Raw genomic sequence first — 24,614 nt, forward strand, 5'->3', positions numbered from 1 at the left:
TATAACATTATAAAATATTCGAATAGGAAGACCCTCAGTAGTGTCACCTGACCAGAGATTACATTAAGTTATTGTTTAGTTAGGTCATAAGTTATGACTCGTAACATTATAATTTTATGCTTTGAGCAAGTCTCGGGGCCACAGCCTTTTTAGTCTTTTAGGGACGTGTGTTGCAGAGGATAGTTTTTGGATTAAAGGATTATAATGAGTGTGTAGTTTAGAAAAGAATTTGGTATAATGGGATTTGGCCAATTCGTTAAGAGTGGGTAGTTTTAAATCTTTGTGGAGGTTTTTATTTGTTACGTACCAGGGGGAGGAGGTGATTAGGCGTAAACATATTGATTGAAAAGCTTGTAGTGTTCTAGTGTTTGAAGGCTTTGAGGACCCCCATAAAGTACTTTGAATTTTTATGTATGCACTTCTGTTTGAAAATCTTCACAAGCATTTGTTTTTGAGTTCGATTATGATGCTGAAGTTGACAGCTAAAGTATAGTGTAACAATAACATTTAAAACAACACGGGAGAGCTTACACCTTATATACACCTTACCTTTAAGTAAACACAATGTATACATAACAAAACCTGCCAAATTACAATTAGAATTTATCTAGTAGGTACTATTATAGTACCTACTAGATGTATAATATGTATAATACATACTTAAATAGTTTTATTTAAGTATTTAAAATAGGTTTTTATGACACCAGCTTTGGGTGATACATCTATTTAAACTACTGGCATAAATTATTAAAATAAGACATGTGGATATTTTAAACTCGCTTTCCAAATAGTTACATTTTGAAACTTGCTGAGCTGCGTGATCACTTTGATCACAACCGATAATATTATAATAATATATAATATTCAAAACAGTTTTATCAGGTTCTTGGATCTGATACATAGTAGGCAAGGAATGGGTATCTTAGGTCAAAATTGAAAAAAGTTTTCAATTTTAATAGTTATGATTTATTATATCGTAATATATAATATTGGCAAATATAGTCTCTATACCGGAAATCCGTTTTTACATCATAGAAATTTATTGAGTGCATAATATTCTACTCTTAACATAAAAAAAAAAAAAAACGAATCACCATTACAAATATTACCAATCACTTTATGTAAAAGTAATCAAAACTTAAAAATAATTATAATTTATAGTGTCGTAAAAATTCTAAGAAGTATATAGCCAAAGTGTATATATAAACACAATGAACACAACTCATACAACAAGATTTATAAAATAATAAATAATATATTTTCAAGATGTGTCTTACGAATATGACTACTAATTAATCCGTAAAAAAAAAAAAAAAACAAAACAAAACAAACATTTTTTTCGCATCATTCGTTGAGACATTAAATTTTCACGACGGACTTACAAGTTTAAATCGATTAATATCAACACGAAAAATACCTATTAATAATATAGTGCAAATATGAATTATGTAAAAATGATCAACCCTGTCTATTTAAGCAAAAAAAAAGGATTTGTCATTTATCTTATTTATGTTTTTTCTTATCGTCATCATAAACAACAAACGAAAGTAATTTTTAAAACATTATCGTCGAGACATATATTTACTTATCATATATATATATATGTTTATATATAAATGTGGTTACTTAAATACAATCAATATTATAATATTATATATTATTTTATTTCGTGTCTTAATAACACAGTTGAAATTATAGATATCGATGAATAGAGCAAAGGATAAACAGATTTATGTACTTAAATATATTATTATTATTATTATGTAATATAAAAAAAAAAAACAAAAACAATAGCATGAATAAAAGAAATGCACTTTAATGTAGAAACTTACAGAAGAACATTCAGTATTTTATTTTTTTAATAATATGCGTTCTCAGTTCTAATTCAAACGCCATTATTTTTAATTTTATCGACAAATTGGGTCACATAATATAGAGCTTATACAAAAAACAAAAAAAAAATAATAATGTTAACTTACACATTATTATTATTAATAATAATATAAACCTTAAAACTTTTCTTTGATCACTATTATAAAAAGAAAAAAAATAGAATAATAAAAAGAAAACATCTCAATAAAATAACAATATGATACACAAATATGATTTAGTTGGAGAAAAAAAAAATCCGAGACGTTTTTTCATTGGTCGACATATTATATTATATTGCACCACTACGCAAAACTTTAGTAGCTTTCCGCATTTTTATAAATAAATAGAAATACGAATTTTTTTCACATCAGTCTTTCCATTTCCCCCAGATTTGTTAAAGATGCCACAGAAAAATATATCTAAAACACATTTTCCTTTTATTATGTTTTGTTTATCGTTTTAAATAAATCCCTTAAAATCTAAATTAGGGAACATCGCGCTATACATCGTTTAACAAATATCACAGATCGAGTATTATTATTTTTTACAATATAAATTAATAAGACAAATAAAAATTAATATCATAATGTTAATTTTATCGAGTTTTATACAATTTACATGGACTTGTTATAAAAAATTGACCCTTGGCAAAAAGAAAAAAAGGAACTCATTCGAATTGTCTAAATATTCGTATAAAACACAATTTTTTATACTTTTTTTAAGACTAGTTTAAATATTTTATTTTAGGTTAGGAAGTAACCATATTTTGTCAATATATATATTATGCATTTCTTCTGGATGTTTCAAGTTTACCGTGCATTTCAAAAGAAAGTATTAGATTATAATAATAGATAATTAGCAATAAAGTTAACTTTATTAGTTAAATTTGGAATGTGACTTCATTTTGCAATTAAACACTGGAAGAAAAAAAAAATTAGCCCCTAAATCCAAAAAATTTTTATAAGAAGTCACAATCATTAATTATATATGCTTTAGGTTTAGTTTACTGTTGGACTGATTGTGGCTGGCCATAGTATGGATAACCTGCTTGTGGCACGGTGGTGTAACCATTTGGAAACGCTTCTTGAGTAGCTGCCGGGGGGCGGTTCTGCTGGAAGAACTTGTGTGTAAGTAGAGGCTGTATGGAAGCATCACCAGTATTATTCATCACATACTGTGGTGGCAGGGTACTCGCATACATGTCAGCCATATTAGAAAACTGACGTTGTTGGTTGAAGCGGTTTGGCTGATAGTTGGCACGTGGATTATTAGTGTAGCCATTTTGACCACGGTTATAACCGACAGTGTTCTATAATAGATTAAAAAAATTATTAAGTATTATTTAAAAGACTTAGGTAAAAAATCTGAAGTTTACTCCTCCAATCTATATGGATGCTCACAGACATTTGTTGTCTCCATCTTACAAGTGCGTAAAATACCAAATTTACATTCAGCAGGTTACCATTAGCTTTGTTAGCTTATAATTTAGAGTGAATAAACGCTTATTATGAAATTTTATGGTAAAAACATGTTTGTTTGAGTTTTTTTATGATAGTTCAGTTCAGTTTTTAAGGTGACCATGAGATTTCTTAATTAATTTTATATTAAACACACAAAGCTTGCTAAAAAATTTAAATATCGTAAAAAAACCCACATATAAACACAAACAATGTTCTTACCATAAAATTTTTATAATAGGTCAATTAACTAACTCTAAATTTTAAATTAACATATGAAACGTGATCCACTGAGTGTACATTTTTTGGTACGCAGTTGTAAGACAGAGACAACAAATGCTTGTGAAGCGTCTTCTTAAGTATGTAGCAATAAACTGATAACTAAGAAAAATTAAAAAAGTTATCTGTTGATTCATAATTTATATAATACCTGACTTTGTCCGTATTTTTGACCGGGATTTCCGTTATATTGTTGGGTTTGATATTGTGGGTTTTGGAACTTGGGAACATTACGAGGAATACTGCCTGTTCCTGATTGGTATGCTCCATTTTTATGTTCATTATTATAACCTTTGTTTTGATAGTTTTGACCATTTCCGAAAGTTCCACCATTAGCATAGTTGGTGGCTCCATTACTATAACTGTTAAAGTTATTTCCATAGCCTCCACCTCCTCCATAACCAGACCCATTGGTATAGTTAGGATTTGCAGTTCTAGCATTATTAGATTGTCCATAAGGGGATTGAGTAGCCAGTGGTGTGTTTACATCACGATAACGATTGGTCCACTTAGCCCGACCTAATATAAAACATATAGAAATAATTTATTATTTAATAAATATTAAAAAAAATGATGTAGTACCGATCAAGACCATATAAAAAAACTAACCATTTTACTGCTATGAACATACTATTACCGCATGCAAACATACCATTCACAGCTATTTAAATAAGTTACATATACTTAGATAACTGAATTGTATCTAATAAAATTTAAATAATCTGTTTGAGGAGGACTGGTCTCGTTAGGAAAGTGCAAATGAGGCTAATTAAATCATCAATTATTACTATTACGATCAAATTTATATCAATATTTAAAAAAAAATTACATTGATAAATCATATTATTTAAGTCGTTCAAATTGTGTACATAAATAATGTGTATTTAATGTTTTATATTTAATAAGATAAAAATAAATCCTGTTAGAGGAGGACTGGTCCCATTTGAAAACTACAAAGGGGGCTAATTAAATCCTCAGTAACTACTATTACGACAAAATTTATATCAAGGTTTGAAAAAAATTAACATTGATAAATTATATTTAAGTCGTTAAAAAATTATTATCTTTAAATACTGTGTATTTTATATTTGATAAGATAAAAATAAATCCTGTTTGAGGAGGACTGGTCCCATTTGCAAAGTACAAAGGGGGCTAATTAAATCCTCAGTTACTACTATTACGACAAAATGTATATCAAGATTTGAAAAAAATTTCATTGATAAATTATATTTAAGTCGTTAAAATCATTATCTATAAATACTGCGTATTTAATATTTACTAAGATAAAAATAAATCTTGTTTGAGGAGGACTGGTCCCATTTGAAAAGTACAAAGGGGGCTAATTAAATCCTCAGTAATTACTTTTACGACAAAATTTATATCAAGGTTTGAAAAAAATTACATTGACAAATTATATTGTCTTTAAAATAATTTAATTATTATCCCTTAATACTGAATATTTAATAAGATAAAAATAAATCCTGTTTGAGGAGGACTGGTCCTATTTGAAAAGTACAAATGGGGCTAATTAAATCCTCAGTTATTACTATTACGACAAAATGTATATCAAACATTTTTAACACATTGATAAATTATATTTTTGTCGTTGAAAAATATCAATACATTTATATTTTAAAGAGACCAGGTGGCAGGCAACAGTTAAGCAAATTGTAATAGGTGTTCTATCCTAGTTGCAAGTGGGGTACGGGTCGCGGGACCTTAGTTTTTGAGACTGTGATTATAGTCATAAACGTATTATACATACTTGACATATGATTTTTTGCCATATTTGCCATTTCAATGAGTTCTTCTGGGACTACTTGATGAGCTTCTTCCAAAATTGAAATGAGATCTTTGGCTTGTCGCATGTTATTTGTGGAAAAGAATGTATAAGCAATTCCAGCTTGTTTTGAACGACCAGTTCTTCCAATTCTGTGTACATAATCTTCAGAAGAGTTGGGGTAATCAAAATTGATTACATATTTAACATCATCAACATCTAATAGATAAATTATGTTAGAATTTTAAACATTTCATTGTACAAATATAACTATTTAATTAAATTTACCTAATCCTCGAGCAGCAACATCAGTAGCAACCAAAATTGGTGATTTACCATTCCTAAATTCATTCAATACATGATCTCGGTCTTGCTGAGATTTATCACCATGCATAGATGTTGCTATATATCTATCAACATAAAATTAATATTATTAGTACATTATTGAGTGTACATTTAAACATTTTTTATGGTACCCTTCATTTTTTATTTGTCTAGTCAGCTCATCAACTTTCTTTTTCTTTTCTACAAAGATAATGGCTTTAAATCCAGGTTCATTAGATATTTTCATTAAAAGATCAAACAATTTATAATCTTTTTCGTGATCTTCACAAACTTCAATTAACTGTTGAATATTATGGTTGGCAGCAAGTTCTAAAGAACCAACATTGATTTGAATGTAGTCGACTAGGAAATCTGCAGCTAATGCTTGAACCTCTTTTGGCCAAGTTGCAGACCACATTAATACTTGCCGGTCAGGCTAAAATAATAATTTAAGAACCAATATAAAAATATACAATACACATAGAATGGAAATATTATATAAAATATATTATTTACCCTTATCTGTTCAATGATTTTTCTAATTTGAGGTTCAAATCCCATATCTAACATTCTATCAGCTTCATCAAGTACTAAGTAAGTCACACGTTTTAAATTTGTGGACCCACGTTCTAAGAAATCAATCAAACGCCCTGGAGTAGCAATTACAATTTCAACTCCATTTTGTAAATCATGGGCTTGAGGCCCTTTAGGAGTGCCACCAAAAATGCAAGTATTGCGAATACTTGAGCTAAACATTTTTGCAACACTTTGTATTTGTTGAGCTAACTCTCTTGTTGGAGCCAATACTAGAGCAATAGGTCCATCTCCACGTTGAAGTGGCTCTTGATTACTAATGTGCACTGCTGCTGGTAACATGTACTAAGAAAATTTGTTTAATTAAATGCAAATTAAAGTTTTAATACTTTTGAAAAGGTATACATACCGCTAATGTTTTTCCAGAACCTGTCTGAGCAATACCTACAAGATCGCGACCACTTAACGCTATTGGCCATCCTTGAGCTTGAATTGCAGTGGGTTCAGAAAATCCTTGTTTTTTTAACTCTTGAACAACACTCTCGGGAAAATTACCTTCAATAAAGAATTGACTAGGATCAGGGACATTTGCTCCACGAATTGTGATCGCTTTGTCGACACGATATAAATTTACTTCATCTGGACTCCTAAAAAAAAACAAATAACATACAATATTTGGTCAGGTATAAGTACATGAGAAACCATTAATAAAAATTTACCTGCTAACAGTGTCTACATGTGGAGCGTAAAAATCTTTTTTAAACGGTTGAAGAGATTCACGAGTCCAGTTTGGTTTTCTCAATAATTCACCCGGTGCTTTATTCATTGGTTTAAACATTGCACCACCAAAATCTGCATTTTCTGTGTTGCCATTTTGAGATTTCCAAAATTGATTGCCATAACCTTGATTTTGGGCTGTACGTGGTTGTTGATACCTTTAGCAATAAAAATAGTAGAAGGAAAACATGTATTATTCTATTCTTTGGAATATTGTAATGGGTAAGTACACGTTTGCTAATAAGAATACTTAAATAGTAAATATGAATCTCTTAAGAAGATGTCAGCGCACTATTTGGTTTCTCTCTCTGACCCACGCGCAGCAAAGACAAAACGCATTTGCGCAGAATTGTTTTTTCTATGTTTTTAAGTAATCTTAAAGTAAAATCACACATTACAAAAAAGATAGAGAATAATATTTTAGAGGGATGATAAATTGATTTTATATTTTATTGTTATTTGACTTTCAAAATGTGACTAACAAAAATGTTGTAAATTTAAATGATGTTTAAATTGTTTTGAAACAATATTTAGAGAAACCAATAAGTCATTCCCTCAAAAATATAATTTTTTTGTATTGGGTGATTTTACTCTAAAATTACTTAAAAACATAGAAAAAATAATTCTGCGTAAATGTGTTTAGTCTATGTTGCGCGTGGGTCAGAGAGAGAAAACAAATAGTGCGCTGATATCCTCTAAAAGGCATTGAATAATTAATTATAAATTATCAAAATAAACTAATTTTAAAGGGGAATGCCATAAACCATTTAAAAATAGACTGTTATTTAAATAATGACTTATTTATTAAAAATATTATATTTTTAATTTAAAGTAAATGAAAGTATTGAAAGTAAATAATTTTAGATTGATTTTAGTTTAAATATTCAACAGTTAATTTTAAATTCTTAATGATTAAATAGTAGGTAATAATCAATAACAGGAAATAAGTAGGTAAGTATATTTAAACTAGCAAAAGAAAGGAATAAAGGAAAAGAAAGGAATAAAGTTGTTAAATTCAAAATTACAGTTTAAATATAATTTGTTAAGTACCCAATATCCTTATTTAATTCAATATACATTTTAATATGTGTCTATTAAAGAATAATCTATAAATAGCTTAGTAAATAAAAATTATATTAAGTTAAGTACTACCCTACCTACCTATATTATGTTAATTGCATAATTTATAATAATTGGAAAGATAACCGAGGAGAATATAATTTATTTAGGGAATAGGAATTAAATAACTTTTATAACTAAGTTATACAACATTTTTCTTAACAAATAATCAAGTCGGAATAAACTCGGTAATGTTCAAAATAATTTAATAATTATTATATATAAAATATAACACAATACTTAAGTGTCACAATATCAGGTAGGTAAATAAATAACCTCTACAATAACATAATTCTAATTTTACAACTATATTATTTATAGATACTTATTGTACTCTGTTAAGTAACACTTAATAATATCATGGCCAGCATTAATTGTAATTACTAATTATTTTACCATGTGTATGTTATTATGATAATCGAATGTTAACATTTTTAAAGAATAAAAAATTATTTTTTATGCTGCAAGAGCCCAAATGGTTTTATAAATTATAAACTTAAATTGAATGCCTTGTATCACTTGACATAATATATTGACACTGTATTGTGAATCACGAAGTAATAATGGGAACTGGGGGGAAGCAGTAGATTAGAGAACCCCGAAAATACTAAAAAAAAAGACAAACCCACATCTGTTTGACGAAATAAATGTTCGTGCTAACACATGAAAAATTTCCAATTTAAAATTTAAAAAAAAAAGACAAAACACTATAAATTACAATCTGTAATTAGTAATTACATTAACCCTCAGACGAGACGATGACGGTCGCGTGCTCGACGGGCGAGTTACACGCACGACAATCCAACCGCAGTCACCACGGCGTAATATCAAAATATGAATGTTAATAATACCTATTTAAAATCGTGCATTATACTCACATTGGATAACCCGTGTTGTTATACATATTTTTGAAGCCGTTTCTAACTGAATGTCAATAACTGAACTACAATAAGCCGACAAAGAACCGAACGGGGGACAGATATTATTAATATTATAATAGGTAAATATGCTCGCCTCGAAAACAACGCGTCGTTTATCGGACTTATTGGAGACAAAGCGTCGACGGCCGAAGATAACTCACCGGGAATGGCGAAAAACGGACAGGGGGAGTTTTGTTCGGTCGGTTTTTCGGTTCACGCGCAGACTGACTGGTTTCGTTGCAAACAGACACGACGGAACGGGTAACGTTTCAAGACGGAGAAGCGGCCATGTTTGAAAGTAGTAAGTACGTCCGTCGTCCGCCGCTAGTTCGCTCGGGTTCGACGTACGTCGCGCTCTCGCCCCTGCGTAGACCAGCGATCACATCCCGGTGACGTAACACGATGGGTAATGGATGAAAAAATCACGCGCCCCGCCTTTTCTTCCATGATATTTCGCGAATCCAAGGGTCGACCGCAGTGCTTGAAGACGTCGGGCTGAGCGGAGCGATTGCGATTCCCGTAATCCCGTCACCGACCGGTCTCGGGATCGCCCGCCCACCCAACAGAGTACACTACAGATGTGGCCTGTCCATTGACATTTAAATTTGTATTGTAATTTTCTACCATCGATGCCGTCGACATTATCCTTTTTTCCCAGCCATATGTTTACGATGCACACTGATAACCAGTATCACCATTCACCAACATAACATAATGTAATGTAATTAGGGCGTAAAATTTTTTTCTAACGTCGTTTTCTACTTTAGTCTATACACCTACATTTATTTATTTATTTATATTTTTACGTTTTATCACCTTCTAATAATAATATTCATATTTCATATTGAATTTGTTTTTTTTTCGAATTTCGTAATATTGTTCACAGACATTTCTCTTCAGTAATCAATCACCAATGTACAAATCAAGCATATCATAATGGTTTGTAACAATCATATTGTTATTAACTTATATTAAAGTGTTAAACTACAATGACCAATAAATACCTAATAAGTAATATTCGAAATGTATATAGCCATATACTCACATAAACCATGAACACATTAAGAACATATTTAATTTTTTTTTGATACTCTTAATCAAATATTATACTGGACTACTGCAAATCTATATAAAAAAAAAAACAATTACCATCACCTAGTTTAGCATCAACAGTTTAGCCACGCTTATTTTTTTTTCAATTTATATACTTATGCCCGGTTGCACAAACCATTTAATGAATCTGTAGTGAGCTAATGGTCCCTTAAACAAGATTTAGTGGCTCACAACTGGTACATTAAGGGCCGTTCTTACAATGTCCGGTAAAGTGTTGGTTAACGCTAACCAGATGATAACAGATTTTATTACCGGCAGAATTCCACCGGTTAAGTGTCTGTTAACTTTAACCGGAGGTCGTAAGAACCAGCCTAAATGTTTAGTGAACCATTGAATTTAGTAAATTGTGCAACCCAGTATTACAATTTTATTAAATTGTCTTATTTAAAGTTAACTGTTAATCGTTATTGCATCTAGTATTAAAATAACTATTATAAGTAAAGGTACCTAATATTTAAAAATAAGCTTCTTGTGCCTAGATATCTTCTTGTTTTAGATCACATATTTAGAGAAATCTTAATCTACATATATTTAATATAATTTAAGTCTACTTTGAATGACTAATTGTTTTTATATTTATGAATTTAACTATAGTTTCTTAAACCTTTAGTTCATTGATGTGATATACTATCCTTAATGGCACCAGCTGAAGAAGTAAAAGATGTGTTGGGGTGCACATGCAACGTGGCCCCCTTCGATGTTCCTAACAAATATTTTTCAAAACCACATATTGAAGCATTTTTAAGAGGATTAAATAGTTTGCGAAAGAATAATGTTTTCTGTGATGTGCAACTTGTTTCCAAAGGATTTTGCATTAATGTATGAACACATTTAACTAACTATTATTTTGATTTTAAGGTAAATTTACCTAAATAAATTCAAACATTGTTATAGGCACATAGAGCAATTTTGGCTGCTAGCAGTCCATATTTTTATGCTATGTTTACTAACGGATTATTAGAAGCTGGTAAAAAATCTATTGAACTTCCTTCAGTTTCTCCCAATGTACTTGAAACACTTGTTAACTTTATCTATTCAGGTAAAAATAACACTTATAAAATATAATATGTACATAATATAATAATTAATTCAATGTTTATAATTTAAGGAGAAATAAATATTTATCAAGAAAATGTAGAAGAACTAATGATAGCAGCAGATATGTTAGAACTTAATGATGCTGTAAGTTGTTGTACAGAATTCTTGAAAAGTGAATTAGATTCAACTAATGCTGTTGGATTACTTAGGTAACGATTAAAAATAATTTAATTCCTGTTAAATTGTCATATAAGTTTATCAAGTTATATTACATATTATTTATAAAAAGGTTTGCGGATATGCACAATTTTACTGTTCTGCACAAATTATCAAAAGATTTTATATATGGAAATTTTGTTCAAATTTGTGAAGAAGATGAATTGGGTGATTTGTCTAAAGATCAATTTATTAAGTTTCTCAATAGTGAATATCTTTGTGTAGATTCTGAACAACAGGTTAATAATTTTCTTTGGTCTTAATCATTATATTTATTAGTAATTAGTATACTAAGTTTAGTCTTCATTTAGGTATTTCGTGCAGCTATGAAATGGATTAAACACGATCTCTCAGACCGACGTCGCTACATATTTGAAATTCTTTCATGTATACGTATACCTTTAATGAGTACCCAGTTTTTAGAACGTGAAATTAATGACAATACAGATGCAAGCTTAAGAGTTGCTTTACGTTCTATTTATACAGACATAGCTGAACGTATTGGTAATTTAGTTGCTTTGCAAGTTGAACCACGGTTAGGAGCCAAAAAAGATATATACATACTAGGCGGGTCTAAAAGAGAAATATGTAGTGCCTGGTCTCGATATTCTGAGTCTACGTTTGAATCTGTTGTCAAATTCAACACTTTTAGGAAGTAAGTGACCTTAAACTTTTTTCAGCTCAGGTTTGATGTATTTAATTCTATATTTTAGGGAATGGTGTGATATAAAACCAATGAATATTGGTAGAATAATGCCAGGAGTAGCTATATTGAACGGATGTATATATGTTGTTGGAGGCGAAAACGAATCACTTATCCTTTCAAATGGGGAATGTTATAATCCTATTGAGGACGAATGGACTTCTGTTGCTGGAATGACTGTTCCACGATGTGAATTTGGAATGGCTGCATTAAATGGATATTTGTATGCAATTGGTGGATGGGTTGGAGATGACATAGGTGGTTCTATTGAAATGTGAGTTTTATTAAATTATTTAATTTGGTAGGATTAAAATTATTAAGATTAACTTTTGTCTAGCTATTCCCCATCATTAAACCGATGGACAATGTGTAATAGTGTGCTACCTGAACCGCGATTTAGTATGGGAGTCGTGTCATTTGAAGGTGTTAAAATTAATGATTTAATAATGTATTGAAACTAATTTGTTGCAATTATAATTAGGTTTGATATATATTGTGGGAGGGTGTACTCGCACTAAACGACATCTTCAAGACTTATTGAGTTATAATCCAGTGACTGGGGAATGGTCTATTTTGGCACCAATGTTGGTTCCACGTAGTCAAATGGGAGTTGCAGTTTTAGATAAACATCTCTATGTAGTTGGTGGTATTACCAGCAATAATGAGGTGTTAAATTTGGTTGAACAATATGACTTTGAAGAAGTAAGAATCCTTAAAAAACTAGGCATGTTATATGTTTTAATTTTTATAATATTATGTTATAGAATACTTGGAGTTTTGTAACTCCAATGAAGGGTAAACGTGCAAGTCCAGCTGTTGCGGCTGCTGATGGAATGTTATATGTAATTGGCGGGGATATAACGCACACAATTAATTCATACAGGTCCCAAATTACTATATCTACAGTTGAGAGGTACAATAACTCAACTACACAATGGGAAGACCTACCATCACTTCCAGAATCCAGAAGTGAAGCTGGTGTTGCTGTGCTGTAAATTATTAGCACAAATTCATTGGCGTTCATATATTTTTAAATTTTTTTAAAGAAATGTATGTATATTATTTATGTTTGTTGTTATTTTACAAAGTTCAAACAAGAACGCACACTTATTTGTTTTATACCTGGTCCTAATAATAAAAAAACAATCAATTCAAAACATCAAACATTTATTAAATCACCAACATAATAGATAACACTACAATCATCGGTTTTGTATATTATGTCGTTTTCTGTTTTTTCTACCATCTTCTAATCTCTTGCGCTTTCCACCGCTTTTCTTTTTTTCCCAATCTAGTTGTTTTGTTGAAGCATTGTCCCTTATTAATAAGTCATCTCTTCCGCCAGATTTTTTTTTCCCAGCTGCATCCAACATTGCTGCAAACTTTTCTGCAGGCACAGCTAGATCTGCCAAGTTTTTAGATTTTCGTGGAACAGCAAAATCATCGTCGTCGTCGTCGTCGTCACTTTCAGATTCCTCCTCGATGGGCTTCTTAACTCTTTTAGATTTTTCCTTCTCAAAACCACGTGAAAAATCATACTTTTTCTTTTTCTTAGCACCCATCATGCCATCTAATAACTCATTGAAATCATCACTGTTAACACTGTCAACATCACTAAAACCATCTTCATCAGGATTTTCAGCATGTTTTTTATTCTGTTTTGGTCTTTGTTTTAAGTATTTGTATAAGAATACTTCATCTAAGGGTATTTGTTTTTCTTCATGTCTTAAATATTCTTCACTGACTACAGACATGCTTTTTAACCCTTTAGGAACATAGTGTTTTCGAGAAGTACCGACTGATCTAAATAGTTCTTCGTTTTCTTCACCCTGTCCTTCTCTTGGTTTTTTAGGGTTTTTAAATGAAAACCGATCAAGAAAATGTAATAAGGTAAAATCCGCTAGAGGATTGCCATCATAATAAATAGATTTACCAGATATTATTCTATTAGCAAAAGTTGCAACAGTAGGATGATAGTGTCGACTTAAAGGAATAAGTTCAGCTAAAACTGCATGTTCACCTCCTGAATATCTTGGATTTCTAGCAGTATAATCATAATAGTTTATAATTTCTCTTTCCTTGGGCCCTTGCGGTAGCTCAGGTTCTTTTATTACTTGAGGAGCTTTAACGTGATACCAGGAAGATTTTAAAGGTGTTTCAGTTGAATCTGTTAAATTCGATTGTACATCAAAATATTTTTCTTCTTCGACTTCTTCATTTTTAATTGTATCATTTAAAATAGCTAATGGTTTTGGAATATCAGTTTTAACATCTTCAAATATAGGTTTACCAGTGATTCCTTTGTGTTTCTTCATTAATCGGGATGACATACAAAATATTCCAGCTATTAAAGGAACTGGACAATATAAGCACATTTGAAATATACGCTTCATAAAAGCCACCATACGTTCTTTACATTTATCATCCCAAATGGATTTGTAAATTAAGTGAATACATATAGCTTGATGCGATGTAGTGATCAATCTCTCATCAAATATTTTTTTATATAGTGCACTATAGTACCTATCATTATTTTCCAATTGCCTGATTAATAACAAGGCTTGTAAAGAGATGTTGAATGGTGCTAAATGAACAATCTTATACATTGTTTGTATTTGTTCTGGTTGAATACCACTTTTTACATGTGGATACGATTTATTGACACCGAACAGTAAAGCTCCGATGAGCCGTGAATCAATCGCTCCAGTTTTCACACACGCTTTAAAGAATGACAAGTAAAGTTCAATTACATCTTTTGCCATTTCTTTAGTGTCAATTTGAGTTAAAAAACAAATACCATAGTATTGAGCTCTTTGATTGATGTTTGAACGAAATAGTAATTTTCTAACTTCTTCAAAAATAGTTAGATTAAGATTTGGTCGATGTTTTAAAACAAGCCGCAATGTATACATAGCTTTTGATGCGACCTTATGCACTGTATCACCAAATTTATTCACGAGGTATTTAATGATCTGCATTTCACATTCAGTGCTATTGATTAATAATTTGTACATAGCTGAAATACTTTTTTCACGATTTACTGGTACAGAGTCTAAACCGACAGTGCTTAGAGCTTCGACAAAACCACTATACAAATTTTTCAGTTTCTCTTCGAATAACCAAGAGCTAAGCAACAGCTTACGTTGTTTCAAATCATCCACTTTTGACAACTCGCTCAATGGCTGGTGCTCAAAAGATAACAGTTCGGTTTTCAACAATACTCTGGTGAACAATTCCGTTAAGGAATCAATGACGAGAGAACACTGTTGCTTTTTGCCAATTTTTACCATGTGCACGAGATTTTGCAATGCGGCGATATTGTGCAATGGATCTTCTTGGATCTTTATGGTGAGCGCTGCGATTTTGTCCGAATACGTACCCTGTTTGGCAATTTCGGTAATCCATGATTTTTTTTGATTGGCCAGTGGCTGATGTTCCAATACTTTTTCCGCTTCGAATCGCAGGGCTTCGATTTCGGACGCCGAAAGTTTGGTGCAATTACCGAACGTCGGTAAGTTTTCATACCATTTCGGCAAATCGATGTCGTCGGCATCGGAGTCCGAGTACAGTTGGTCATATCCGGCACCGTCTTCCAACTCGCTATCCGTCTCCGACGAACTCATATTTTTATCACGATCAACTATTAAAATTGTTTTTATTTTTCAATGTTTTGCAATTTGTAAATTTGTATTTTGTTGTAACTTGTAGATCCGAGATCGTACCTAATGTTGTTTTTAATATTGTTATCCGATTTTCAAAATCAAGCATGATTGTTTTTTTGGTTACTTTACAGTGTGACAACTTGAACAAAAAACAATAAGTTTTTTGTTTGATGATAAGAAAATTAAGTGTCGACATATTTTGTGAACTGTGATAATATTCCGGTTTCTCACGTGGGTACAGAATAGTGAAAACTGACACAGTACAACTTACTGACTACTGCAGTAATACACAATTGATATTTGATAATTATTAATTTCATTATAAGCAATCTAAACTTACAAAGTTTACTTTCTTACTTATTAATTATTATTATTTTGAGTAGGTACTATACATAGATGACTATATGGCATATTCAATGTTGTCTGTTTACGGGTGATTGTTAACTGTTTGCCGTTTAGATTTCTATTTTGCATCTGAAGTGAAAACAATCGCAATGGAAGACGATATAGTCGTGAAAAAAGTGGAAGGCGGAAGTATCATAAGTCATCCGCCCCTGTTCTCTGAAAATGGGAGGTTAGTAAAAATACATATTATTCATATTAAATTTACTAGGTAGTAAACGGTTTTACGTCGTACAATGGACGAGGTATACTTTATCCATATGAAATCATTTTATCTTTTTGTGAATGGTTTACAGTAAACTGATTTTCGTTTTTGATAAAAATTACGTTTTTAGTATTGAGGAATGATATTGTAATTTATATAGAATTTGATAAACAAAATTATGAATTTTTGGGTAAACCGCTTAGTTGATGGCATTGAGATTCTTAAATTTGAAATTAATAACAGTTAAGTGTTAACTGCACTGATATTGATCAGCAACGGATCTGAAGCTTGTTTAAGGGGTGGGTATATAAGAATATTCATGAATGATATATAAAGTACAATGAAGACTTGACCATTAACATGCCTAAAGTGGTAGGGGTGATTGCCATGTTGTCCCCCTCATAAATCCGTGAATCCGCCCCTGTTCGATATATACCATTCCAGACAAATTTGGTGATGGTTAATTTTTGTCTAAAAACAAATATCTGCTCGATGCCTATTTTTGTGAATTATCTAGGAGACTACTGGGAAATATGAAAAACCATCTGAAATACCTACAATATTTTAAATGATAACATCCATATCTTTTTATTCTATCTATAGATGTGCTGATTTTTGTGCTTTTACTAACCCCGAAAAAATAAAATTGGAAGTCTCATAGGTAATTTCCTCTTTTCAGATATACCTACAATTTTTTTTTTTTTATTCTATTTTAAGCTTAATTATAATTTGGTCAGTCTTACGTATTTATGAGCAAACCAATAATATATTTTAGAAAATAATTTGATATTTTAACTGTTTATTCAATTTTATTTTTTTAATACTAAATATAGATTCATCTATGTGGGCTGTGGTGCGGATATCAATTGTTTTAGTGTGAGCTCTGGAAAGTTAGTAGCCAGTTACACTGCTGATCAAAACTTTGATAGAATTGTTAACTTATGTTTTCATCCTTCTGATGACAAACTATTGGTTGCTATTCATTTCAATGCTGTTATTGTTTTTTGGAATTTGATTGGAACCCAAGCTGCCAAACTTTCGAAACAACAAGTAATGATATTTAAGCTTAGTATTCATAATATCATTTATTATCATGTATTTTTTTTAAAAGGAATTAGATTTAAAAAAATATAACGTAGTAAGTGCAAAGTGCTTGTCAAGAAATTATAGCTCTTATGATGTGGATTGTATTGTTGTTTCATATAAATTACGAGCAACTAATAGCGATGATATAAATATTGGTTTATTTGCATTGGAAGAAGGGACACTTTTATACAAATTTGAAGAAAAGTAACTTTTTGAACCATAAAAAAAAATCATATTTAATACATATTTATATTTTAGTTTGGAGAATTTGCCACATATTTGGTCAATAGGAGGTTTTGAAGATGTACCTTATTTGGCCTTTGCTCATAAAAATATAATATATATTTATAATTTATTAAATTATAAAAAAAATAAGTATGTTAGCTATAAAAAAAATTATGAAGAAAATATTAAATCAATGTTATTAAATTACATTTATCTTTATAGAATTAAATTGGGGTCGGATAGAACAGTAACTGTTGTACAATGTCATCCTAATTCCAATACTCTAGCAATTGGAGATAACACTGGAAGAATTGTTTTGTATTATAATGTAATGCATAAAAATACAAGATCTCAAACTGTTTACCATTGGCACACACTTCCTGTAAATGATGTTCTATTTACAAGTAGCGGTGAGACAACTGAAATTGTTCGTACGAAAAAAAAAAATAGTTATTTTAATATATATTTCATTGCAGGTAATAATTTTTATAGTGGAGGTGCTGAAAATGTCTTGGTCAAATGGTTTTGTGAAAATACAGAAACTAGACATTATTTACCAAGAATATCCGCCAATATTGTTCATTTATCTGTTACAGAAGATAACCAATATGTTGCTGTATCCACACAAAACAATAGTAATGCATTACAACCAAATATATTATTAAATACAATTTTTAAATAAAGACATAACAGTATATTTTATTTTTATTTTTTTAGGCATAATAATAGTGAACTCTCAAACTCGTATACATTCTGTCATACAGACTTTCACTTGGGGAGTGCATGCATCAGATGTAAATATTTTAATTAAATATTATTTTTAAAATTTGTCAATACTTTTAATGTGTTTTAGGCTGATGAATTTGAAAAAGTCTTCCCTGCAGGTGTTGCATTCGACAGTCGTTCGAGATCACTTGTTACAAATGGTTTGCCGGGTCACATTCAATTTTTTTCACTTGACCAATCACAATTAGCATTCAATGTTAGTGTTTGTTTCTTTTAAGCATACTAGTAGGGAATTTTAATAAAATTTGTATTTGTGTATTTGGATAGTTGGATATTGTGTGTCAAAATTTTATGACCAGAACAAGAGATCAAGGTGTATTCAATGCTGATGTTTGTTTATTGGCAATAAGTGATGATAGTTCATGGCTAGCAACAGTTGAAAGAAGACCAATTGGCGATAAATATGTAGTAGATGATGTTCTCAAGTTCTGGACTTTTAATGAAAAATTGCAAATGTAACATACTAATATCGTTTGTTTAAATTTATTTTTAAATCAAATTTGTTTTTTTTTTAGCTATAAATTAAATACTTACACTAGTTCTGTAGACAGAATTTCAAAGTTATATTTTCGTCCATCAGTAGATTCGGACGGTTCACATATGGTTGCCACATTACACAAAGATGTGTATAAACTTTGGTCTCCATATAATTTATTAGAAGACGAAAAAAGTAAGCATAAAATATATCTAGATATCTTGATTAATGTTGTAAGATTAAATATTAAAATGCTATGTTATATAATTTCCTATATTATAATGTATTAAAATTGTATTTAACAATTATTAGATCCAATTAAATCATGGCAGCATGAGTACACAAGTAAACTGTATCACAATCAACCGTTACATGCAATCAGTTTTTCTGAAGACGGTTGTATATTGGCAGCTGCTTTTGGACCAAGTATAGTTCTAAAAGTTCTTGATGACTCAGAGGATTTCAAAACAAGTCTTACTCATGGTTTTGAACATATTAGGTAAATTTATTTACTTATAATCTTTAAATTATTGTTTATATTTTTATTTTGCATGACCGATTAAAACAACAAAACTGTATAGACAGTAACTGAGTTAACAACTCCATGCAGATTTTATTTTTGCGTTTTATTATTATGAGTTGATTTTTATCATACTAGTTTATATATAATTATATTGATATTCTATTGTGTTAATATTAATAAATGCTTTCATTTTGATATGTATAGATTTTTAGAATTTGGTAAAAACGCGAGCAGTTGGATGCTTGTTGCTGCATCAAGCACAAGACTTTTGGTATGGAATGTGCTTAGTGAGACATTACTAACAACAATTTGGGTTCAAGTTGAAAGATTAATTGCTGATCCTATGTCAGAATATATGGCTATTTTTACTCCTAATAATGATTGTTAGTAAGCTGTTTTTGCTTAAAGTTTCATATCTAACAATTATATTATTTATTTTTAGTGTTTGTTTTCACTCCAAACAGCAGAAATGTAGTGTATAAAAAACAAAATATATTTGGAAATAATAACAAAAGTACTTCTATTTTGTGGGCATTATTTGCCCCAAAGTCAGATCATCAGAGTGGACAAAATTTGTCGTGGTTGGATAACTCTACTCTCTACATATTGACCAACCAACAAGTAATATATTTTATTTTGCGCTTAATATTTTAATAATGAATAAATATACTGATGATTCTAAATACTTATAGGAACTTTTAAAGTTTGAGAAGACTGACACTCTCCAAAAAATGATTGAAGCTTTTGTGGATGATAATTTTACTAATCTAACACCTCTAGGACGTATTATTTCTAATAAAGAAATTACCCATACCACCAATAGTACAAATTATATACCCGAATTTGAAACATTAATTGATGAAGATAAATCAGCTTTTGAGGTAAGTTTATAATATTATTTACATTTTTTTTAGCTTATATTTCATCATTTGTTTTATTATTATTATAGATACTTGAAGAACCAGCACATTTAATGTTACCATTAGAGAGTCAACTTGAACGTATTTTACTTGCGTGCTTAAAAACATAAGTAAGTTTTTTAAATAAAAAAAATTATACATAAATTGTTTATAGAATGAAGTATAATTATATATATTATAATATCAAAATAATTTTACTTGATTTTACTGACAAAAAATAATTTTTATTTAATTATGATGTGAATAACATTATATTATTTGTATACTGTGACCTCAATAAATAAAACGTGTGCGTCTAAATCTTGTTCTGTCCTAAATAAAAAAATAGATGTTAGACATATTATATTATATTAGAAACATTGTTATTCACCTACTATTGTCTTACTAATTATTTCATCTTTAGTTCACATTTTGACGTCTTGGGTTTTTTTAAATTTGGCATTTTAACATTGCGCATACGTATAATGAAATAATAGATAATTTCCAAAAAGCTCAATATACTTGCTCCAACAAATAATGCGACAGAACCACCTAATGAAACTGTAAAATACATCTTTAATATATTATACATTTTGAAAAATAGAAGTTTAATATTGATTGGGTTTCTGAATAAGCTTTTTGAATATTATGGAGTTTTGAGTTTTGACACTCACAAAATCTATGTTAAAATAATTACGTAACTGTCCGATGAAGCAGCATTATAAGCCAAATAAAAAAAAATTAAATGGTAGAATGGACAAGTTTGTTATATAATATATAATATTACACAGTATACATTTTAAATCCAATTTAATTTAAAAAATGTATTCATAAATCAACATTGAAAGTTATTTATTATTCTATTTTACATAATTATACCCGAATTTATATAAAATATTAATAGTTTATACATAAGTAATTTATTATTAATATATTAATAGTAAAATACAATTAAGTGTCAAATTTCCTCAGCATAACCATACAAGTGGTAATGCTAAAAATAGATGTATGGGTATATTAGCTTTGTAAATTTTATTTAACTACACTATTTAAACTATTTTACCTAATACATCTAATCTTCCTCTAACAACATTGCGTTTAAGCCGCTCTGCTGGTAATCGGTCCATCATTAATTGTATAACTGATTCGTTTTCATTAGTTCTAAAAAATTTAATAATTTTACATTTTATTTTTGAAATTCGTAATCTATTAACATACATAAATGATTCAACTGTTATGACACTTATTTCAGCTTCAATACATGAGGGTACACAGTAACATTCTAAACCTGGTCGCTTACTTTTCTTCTTTTTTAACACCGATAATTCAGCATAATGTGTATTTAAACATACAAGTCCATTTATATCACATTGTTCACTTAATTCTATAGTAATTCCATATTATAATTGTTAATTTTTTTTAAAATGGTTTTAGGATTACATACTGCTGTTAGGCATTAAATGAGAAGTACAATTACACATCTCTAGTTGCTTTTGACGGCGGCAGTTTACAATGCAAGAACTATAACTGTATTTTGAACTGACATCAAGGTAATTCTCTAATGGAAATCTGCATCTAAACTTGTATAAATATATTGTAATGTGACTATTACATTTTATTAAATTAACAAATTATGTTTTGTTATGAATAAATTAAGATAATTTTCAACATCAGTTTATTTGTTATAAAAGTTTTTTTATCAACCTTGAATATAACAAATGTATTTTTATTATTAGTTTTTCATACAGTATGTATAGTTGTTAGTGATTCAATACTTTACTCACAGAAAAAATGTTCTCACCTGCGTTGTGAAATGCCAACAAATCTGACTTCGTCTTCATTTTCAATATCTTTAATAACAAACTTAAATTGTTTATAAATGCCCATTGTGGCTTGTAAAATATCTGTACTTATTGTATTATAGTATGGTACATCTACTACTGAGTGAATAAAAACCTATATACAATACACATATTATAGAACTAGATAATTTTAATATACAGTGCATCTTCTATATCACTAAGTCTCATGGGGACCAAAACAAATTTGTATTATAGAAGGTTTTGTTAAGAGGTTGCTACACCCGCGTGCGTTTTCTCTGTCTTACAAACGCATAACATAGCAAATTGTATGCTAAGCAGATCCCGTTATTTTAAAAATTAAAGTGAATTGACCTCTTATAAAATGTAAAGGTATGATATAGTGAACAGTGGTTTTGTTTAGATTTTAATTTTAAAGCAAGTTGTGAGTATTTTAAAATTATAAATTATTTGTGCATTTTAAAATACTCATACTTAATACTCTGTTTGTAAGACAAAGAGAATAAAAATATTTCGTTAAATTCACTGTAGATATAGGTGATATAAATCACCTGCTAACTATCTACTACAATTGAAATTCACAAAACTCGTACTAGTACCAGAACTATGTTATATAAGGATGTAGATTAGGGGTTTAATAGTTATTATCATTAAAACCCTGTAAATATTATACATTAAGTAGTACTGTAGTTGTGTAGTAGTACAACAATTTGGCTTATGCGAAAAGTTTGTAGGGTTGGTAAAATGTAAATTGCAGCCACCTGACTTGGCGATAACAATTTTATGCGTAAATTGCTCGGACCCGTCTCTCGGTTGGAATACATGTCAATAAAATCATCAGAATCTGGCCTATATAAATAAATCCGTACATTAAAATTACAATACTTCAATGCTATGAAATTGACCGTATATATGCATACTGACGATTCATTTTCCATTGTAAGTGTGTAACAAATGCCTAGTTCGGTTTCAGTAAGAATAAAATGCTTGCAACAATCAAAGTCACGAACGTTGTTCCAAGTGCAATTTAAAAACACTTCATCACATGTACTTCTCGTCTGAATAAAAATTGAATAGGTACATATATTTTATTAATTATTCAAAGTATATGTTGTGTTATACAATGAAATACGACAAGAATACCCAAGCTTATAATTTTTGTTTAGTTATTCATACGCTAGTAATTAGTTAATATCAACAATCACTCACAGAAATTGCTAATTTACTGAAATTACTTTTGGGGCAATTATATTGTCCAGTCATACAAAATTCATTAATATAATATGAAGTTCCTTTGAAGTAAGTTATCTCTTTTACAATCTCGTCCAAATTGAAATTCCTATTGTCTCCAAATATCCTAAACTCAATATCAATATTATTGTTGAATGAAATAGGTACAACAATCAGTCAGTACTTGACTTGCCCTCGAGGCCCCGAATCACCTCAACGAAATTGTCAGGTTTTCTATCGTGACTTTACTTTATGAATTAGGATGCATAAAATATAACTCAATTTAGAGTTTTTACAAAATTAACAAAGTTAATCATTTTTTTTTTTTTTTTTATAAAGAAACTGTTTACGGAATGTGTGCAAGTAGGTAAATAAGTTATAATTTTTTACGGGCAACGAAGTGCGTGAGATCAGCTAGTATTATATAATATAGGTAGGCTTAAAGAATATATTATAACCAAGGTTATTTACTTACTTGGTTAAAACATTTAGAACTAAGTACTACTAACCACTGCCCACTTGGTACCTACCTATACACTATTTACGATCCATTAAAAAAATATACCAGTATTAGGTTTACCTCAATATCCTGAAACTTCTACCACCTGCAAAGACTTGGTTGAAACTTTTATATTGAGTATAATAAGTTACGAAATATTTGTTGGTTTGTAGTAATATGTTTGAATGTTTAATAAAGGTGATGTGGGGGGAGGTCGAAGCCTATAATATAGTCGTATTTCAGTATTTGGTAGGTATATTATAATTTAGCTTGAGAGTAAGGACGCAATTTTATTTTGTGTCATCGGAGTATCTAGGTATTTCTACTTTTTTATTTTCAAGTCAAGCACTGACAACTATTCATTACAATAATAAATAGGTAATCAATGTGAACAATTAAAATCGATTTTACTTGTTGGCTAATTTCTGGATGTTGGCGACGTTATTCACTTCGCATACACTAACCGCCGGAAAAGTAGTTTGAAACTCCAACGAGCTGGTTTCCACCACGAAACTAATAGCGTTGGTCTGATACGCTTCCCAGGAATTCATCATCAGTACTGCGGAACCATACCAGCTCAGAATACAACAAATAAACCAAAACAACCTATAACGTGGACAAGACCTGAATAATAAATCTATAAAATTTGAATACTTATAAGTTATAACTA

At 29.9% G+C, this 24,614-nt stretch overlaps 5 protein-coding genes across 7 annotated transcripts; 2 read left to right on the forward strand and 3 right to left on the reverse strand.

The window, feature by feature from the left end:
* Positions 1-1,640: 1,640 nt before the first annotated feature.
* On the reverse strand, positions 1,641-9,421 carry LOC100163051 (DEAD-box ATP-dependent RNA helicase 20). Its single transcript, XM_001948607.5, has 9 exons — positions 9,021-9,421; positions 6,966-7,181; positions 6,656-6,893; positions 6,229-6,591; positions 5,865-6,148; positions 5,677-5,798; positions 5,374-5,607; positions 3,760-4,127; positions 1,641-3,181 (listed from the first exon to the last, which is right to left on the reverse strand). Exons 1-9 carry the CDS (start codon positions 9,044-9,046, stop codon positions 2,876-2,878), a joined length of 2,157 nt encoding a protein of 718 aa, XP_001948642.2. The 5' UTR covers positions 9,047-9,421; the 3' UTR covers positions 1,641-2,875.
* Positions 9,422-9,797: 376 nt separating this feature from the next.
* On the forward strand, positions 9,798-13,329 carry LOC100165885 (actin-binding protein IPP). 2 transcript variants are annotated; one of them, XM_001951537.5, is made up of 10 exons: positions 9,798-10,001; positions 10,770-10,994; positions 11,070-11,214; positions 11,284-11,422; positions 11,503-11,668; positions 11,741-12,084; positions 12,143-12,406; positions 12,470-12,555; positions 12,614-12,834; positions 12,897-13,329. In XM_001951537.5, exons 2-10 carry the CDS (start codon positions 10,812-10,814, stop codon positions 13,125-13,127), a joined length of 1,779 nt encoding a protein of 592 aa, XP_001951572.2. In that variant the 5' UTR covers positions 9,798-10,001; positions 10,770-10,811; the 3' UTR covers positions 13,128-13,329. The 2 variants fall into 2 exon arrangements, with proteins under 2 accessions (XP_001951572.2, XP_003240332.1); XM_003240284.4 differs by having other exon boundaries at positions 9,799-10,001; positions 10,786-10,994.
* LOC103308723 (CCAAT/enhancer-binding protein zeta) lies at positions 13,283-15,877 on the reverse strand. Its single transcript, XM_008182641.3, has one exon. It carries the CDS (start codon positions 15,753-15,755, stop codon positions 13,335-13,337), a length of 2,421 nt encoding a protein of 806 aa, XP_008180863.1. The 5' UTR covers positions 15,756-15,877; the 3' UTR covers positions 13,283-13,334.
* Positions 15,878-16,024: 147 nt separating this feature from the next.
* LOC100161028 (WD repeat-containing protein 75) lies at positions 16,025-22,068 on the forward strand. 2 transcript variants are annotated; one of them, XM_029491153.1, is made up of 17 exons: positions 16,025-16,173; positions 16,254-16,368; positions 17,235-17,451; positions 17,513-17,691; positions 17,746-17,862; positions 17,935-18,122; positions 18,189-18,347; positions 18,430-18,506; positions 18,566-18,694; positions 18,766-18,953; positions 19,014-19,168; positions 19,286-19,472; positions 19,701-19,879; positions 19,939-20,117; positions 20,189-20,377; positions 20,446-20,526; positions 21,830-22,068. In XM_029491153.1, the coding sequence occupies exons 2-16, from the start codon at positions 16,289-16,291 to the stop codon at positions 20,524-20,526; spliced, it is 2,304 nt and encodes a 767-aa protein (XP_029347013.1). In that variant the 5' UTR covers positions 16,025-16,173; positions 16,254-16,288; the 3' UTR covers positions 21,830-22,068. The 2 variants fall into 2 exon arrangements, with proteins under 2 accessions (XP_029347013.1, XP_029347014.1); XM_029491154.1 differs by having other exon boundaries at positions 16,025-16,169.
* Positions 20,615-24,495, reverse strand: LOC100167872 (sodium channel protein Nach). Its single transcript, XM_029491182.1, has 9 exons — positions 24,356-24,495; positions 23,421-23,623; positions 22,893-23,290; positions 22,197-22,351; positions 21,835-21,970; positions 21,614-21,795; positions 21,459-21,556; positions 20,791-20,956; positions 20,615-20,728 (listed from the first exon to the last, which is right to left on the reverse strand). The coding sequence occupies exons 1-8, from the start codon at positions 24,493-24,495 to the stop codon at positions 20,805-20,807; spliced, it is 1,464 nt and encodes a 487-aa protein (XP_029347042.1). The 3' UTR covers positions 20,615-20,728; positions 20,791-20,804.
* Positions 24,496-24,614: the final 119 nt, after the last annotated feature.

The sequence above is a fragment of the Acyrthosiphon pisum genome, chromosome A3 (genome assembly GCF_005508785.2).
Source record: "Acyrthosiphon pisum isolate AL4f chromosome A3, pea_aphid_22Mar2018_4r6ur, whole genome shotgun sequence".
NCBI classification, from domain to species: domain Eukaryota; kingdom Metazoa; phylum Arthropoda; class Insecta; order Hemiptera; family Aphididae; genus Acyrthosiphon; species Acyrthosiphon pisum.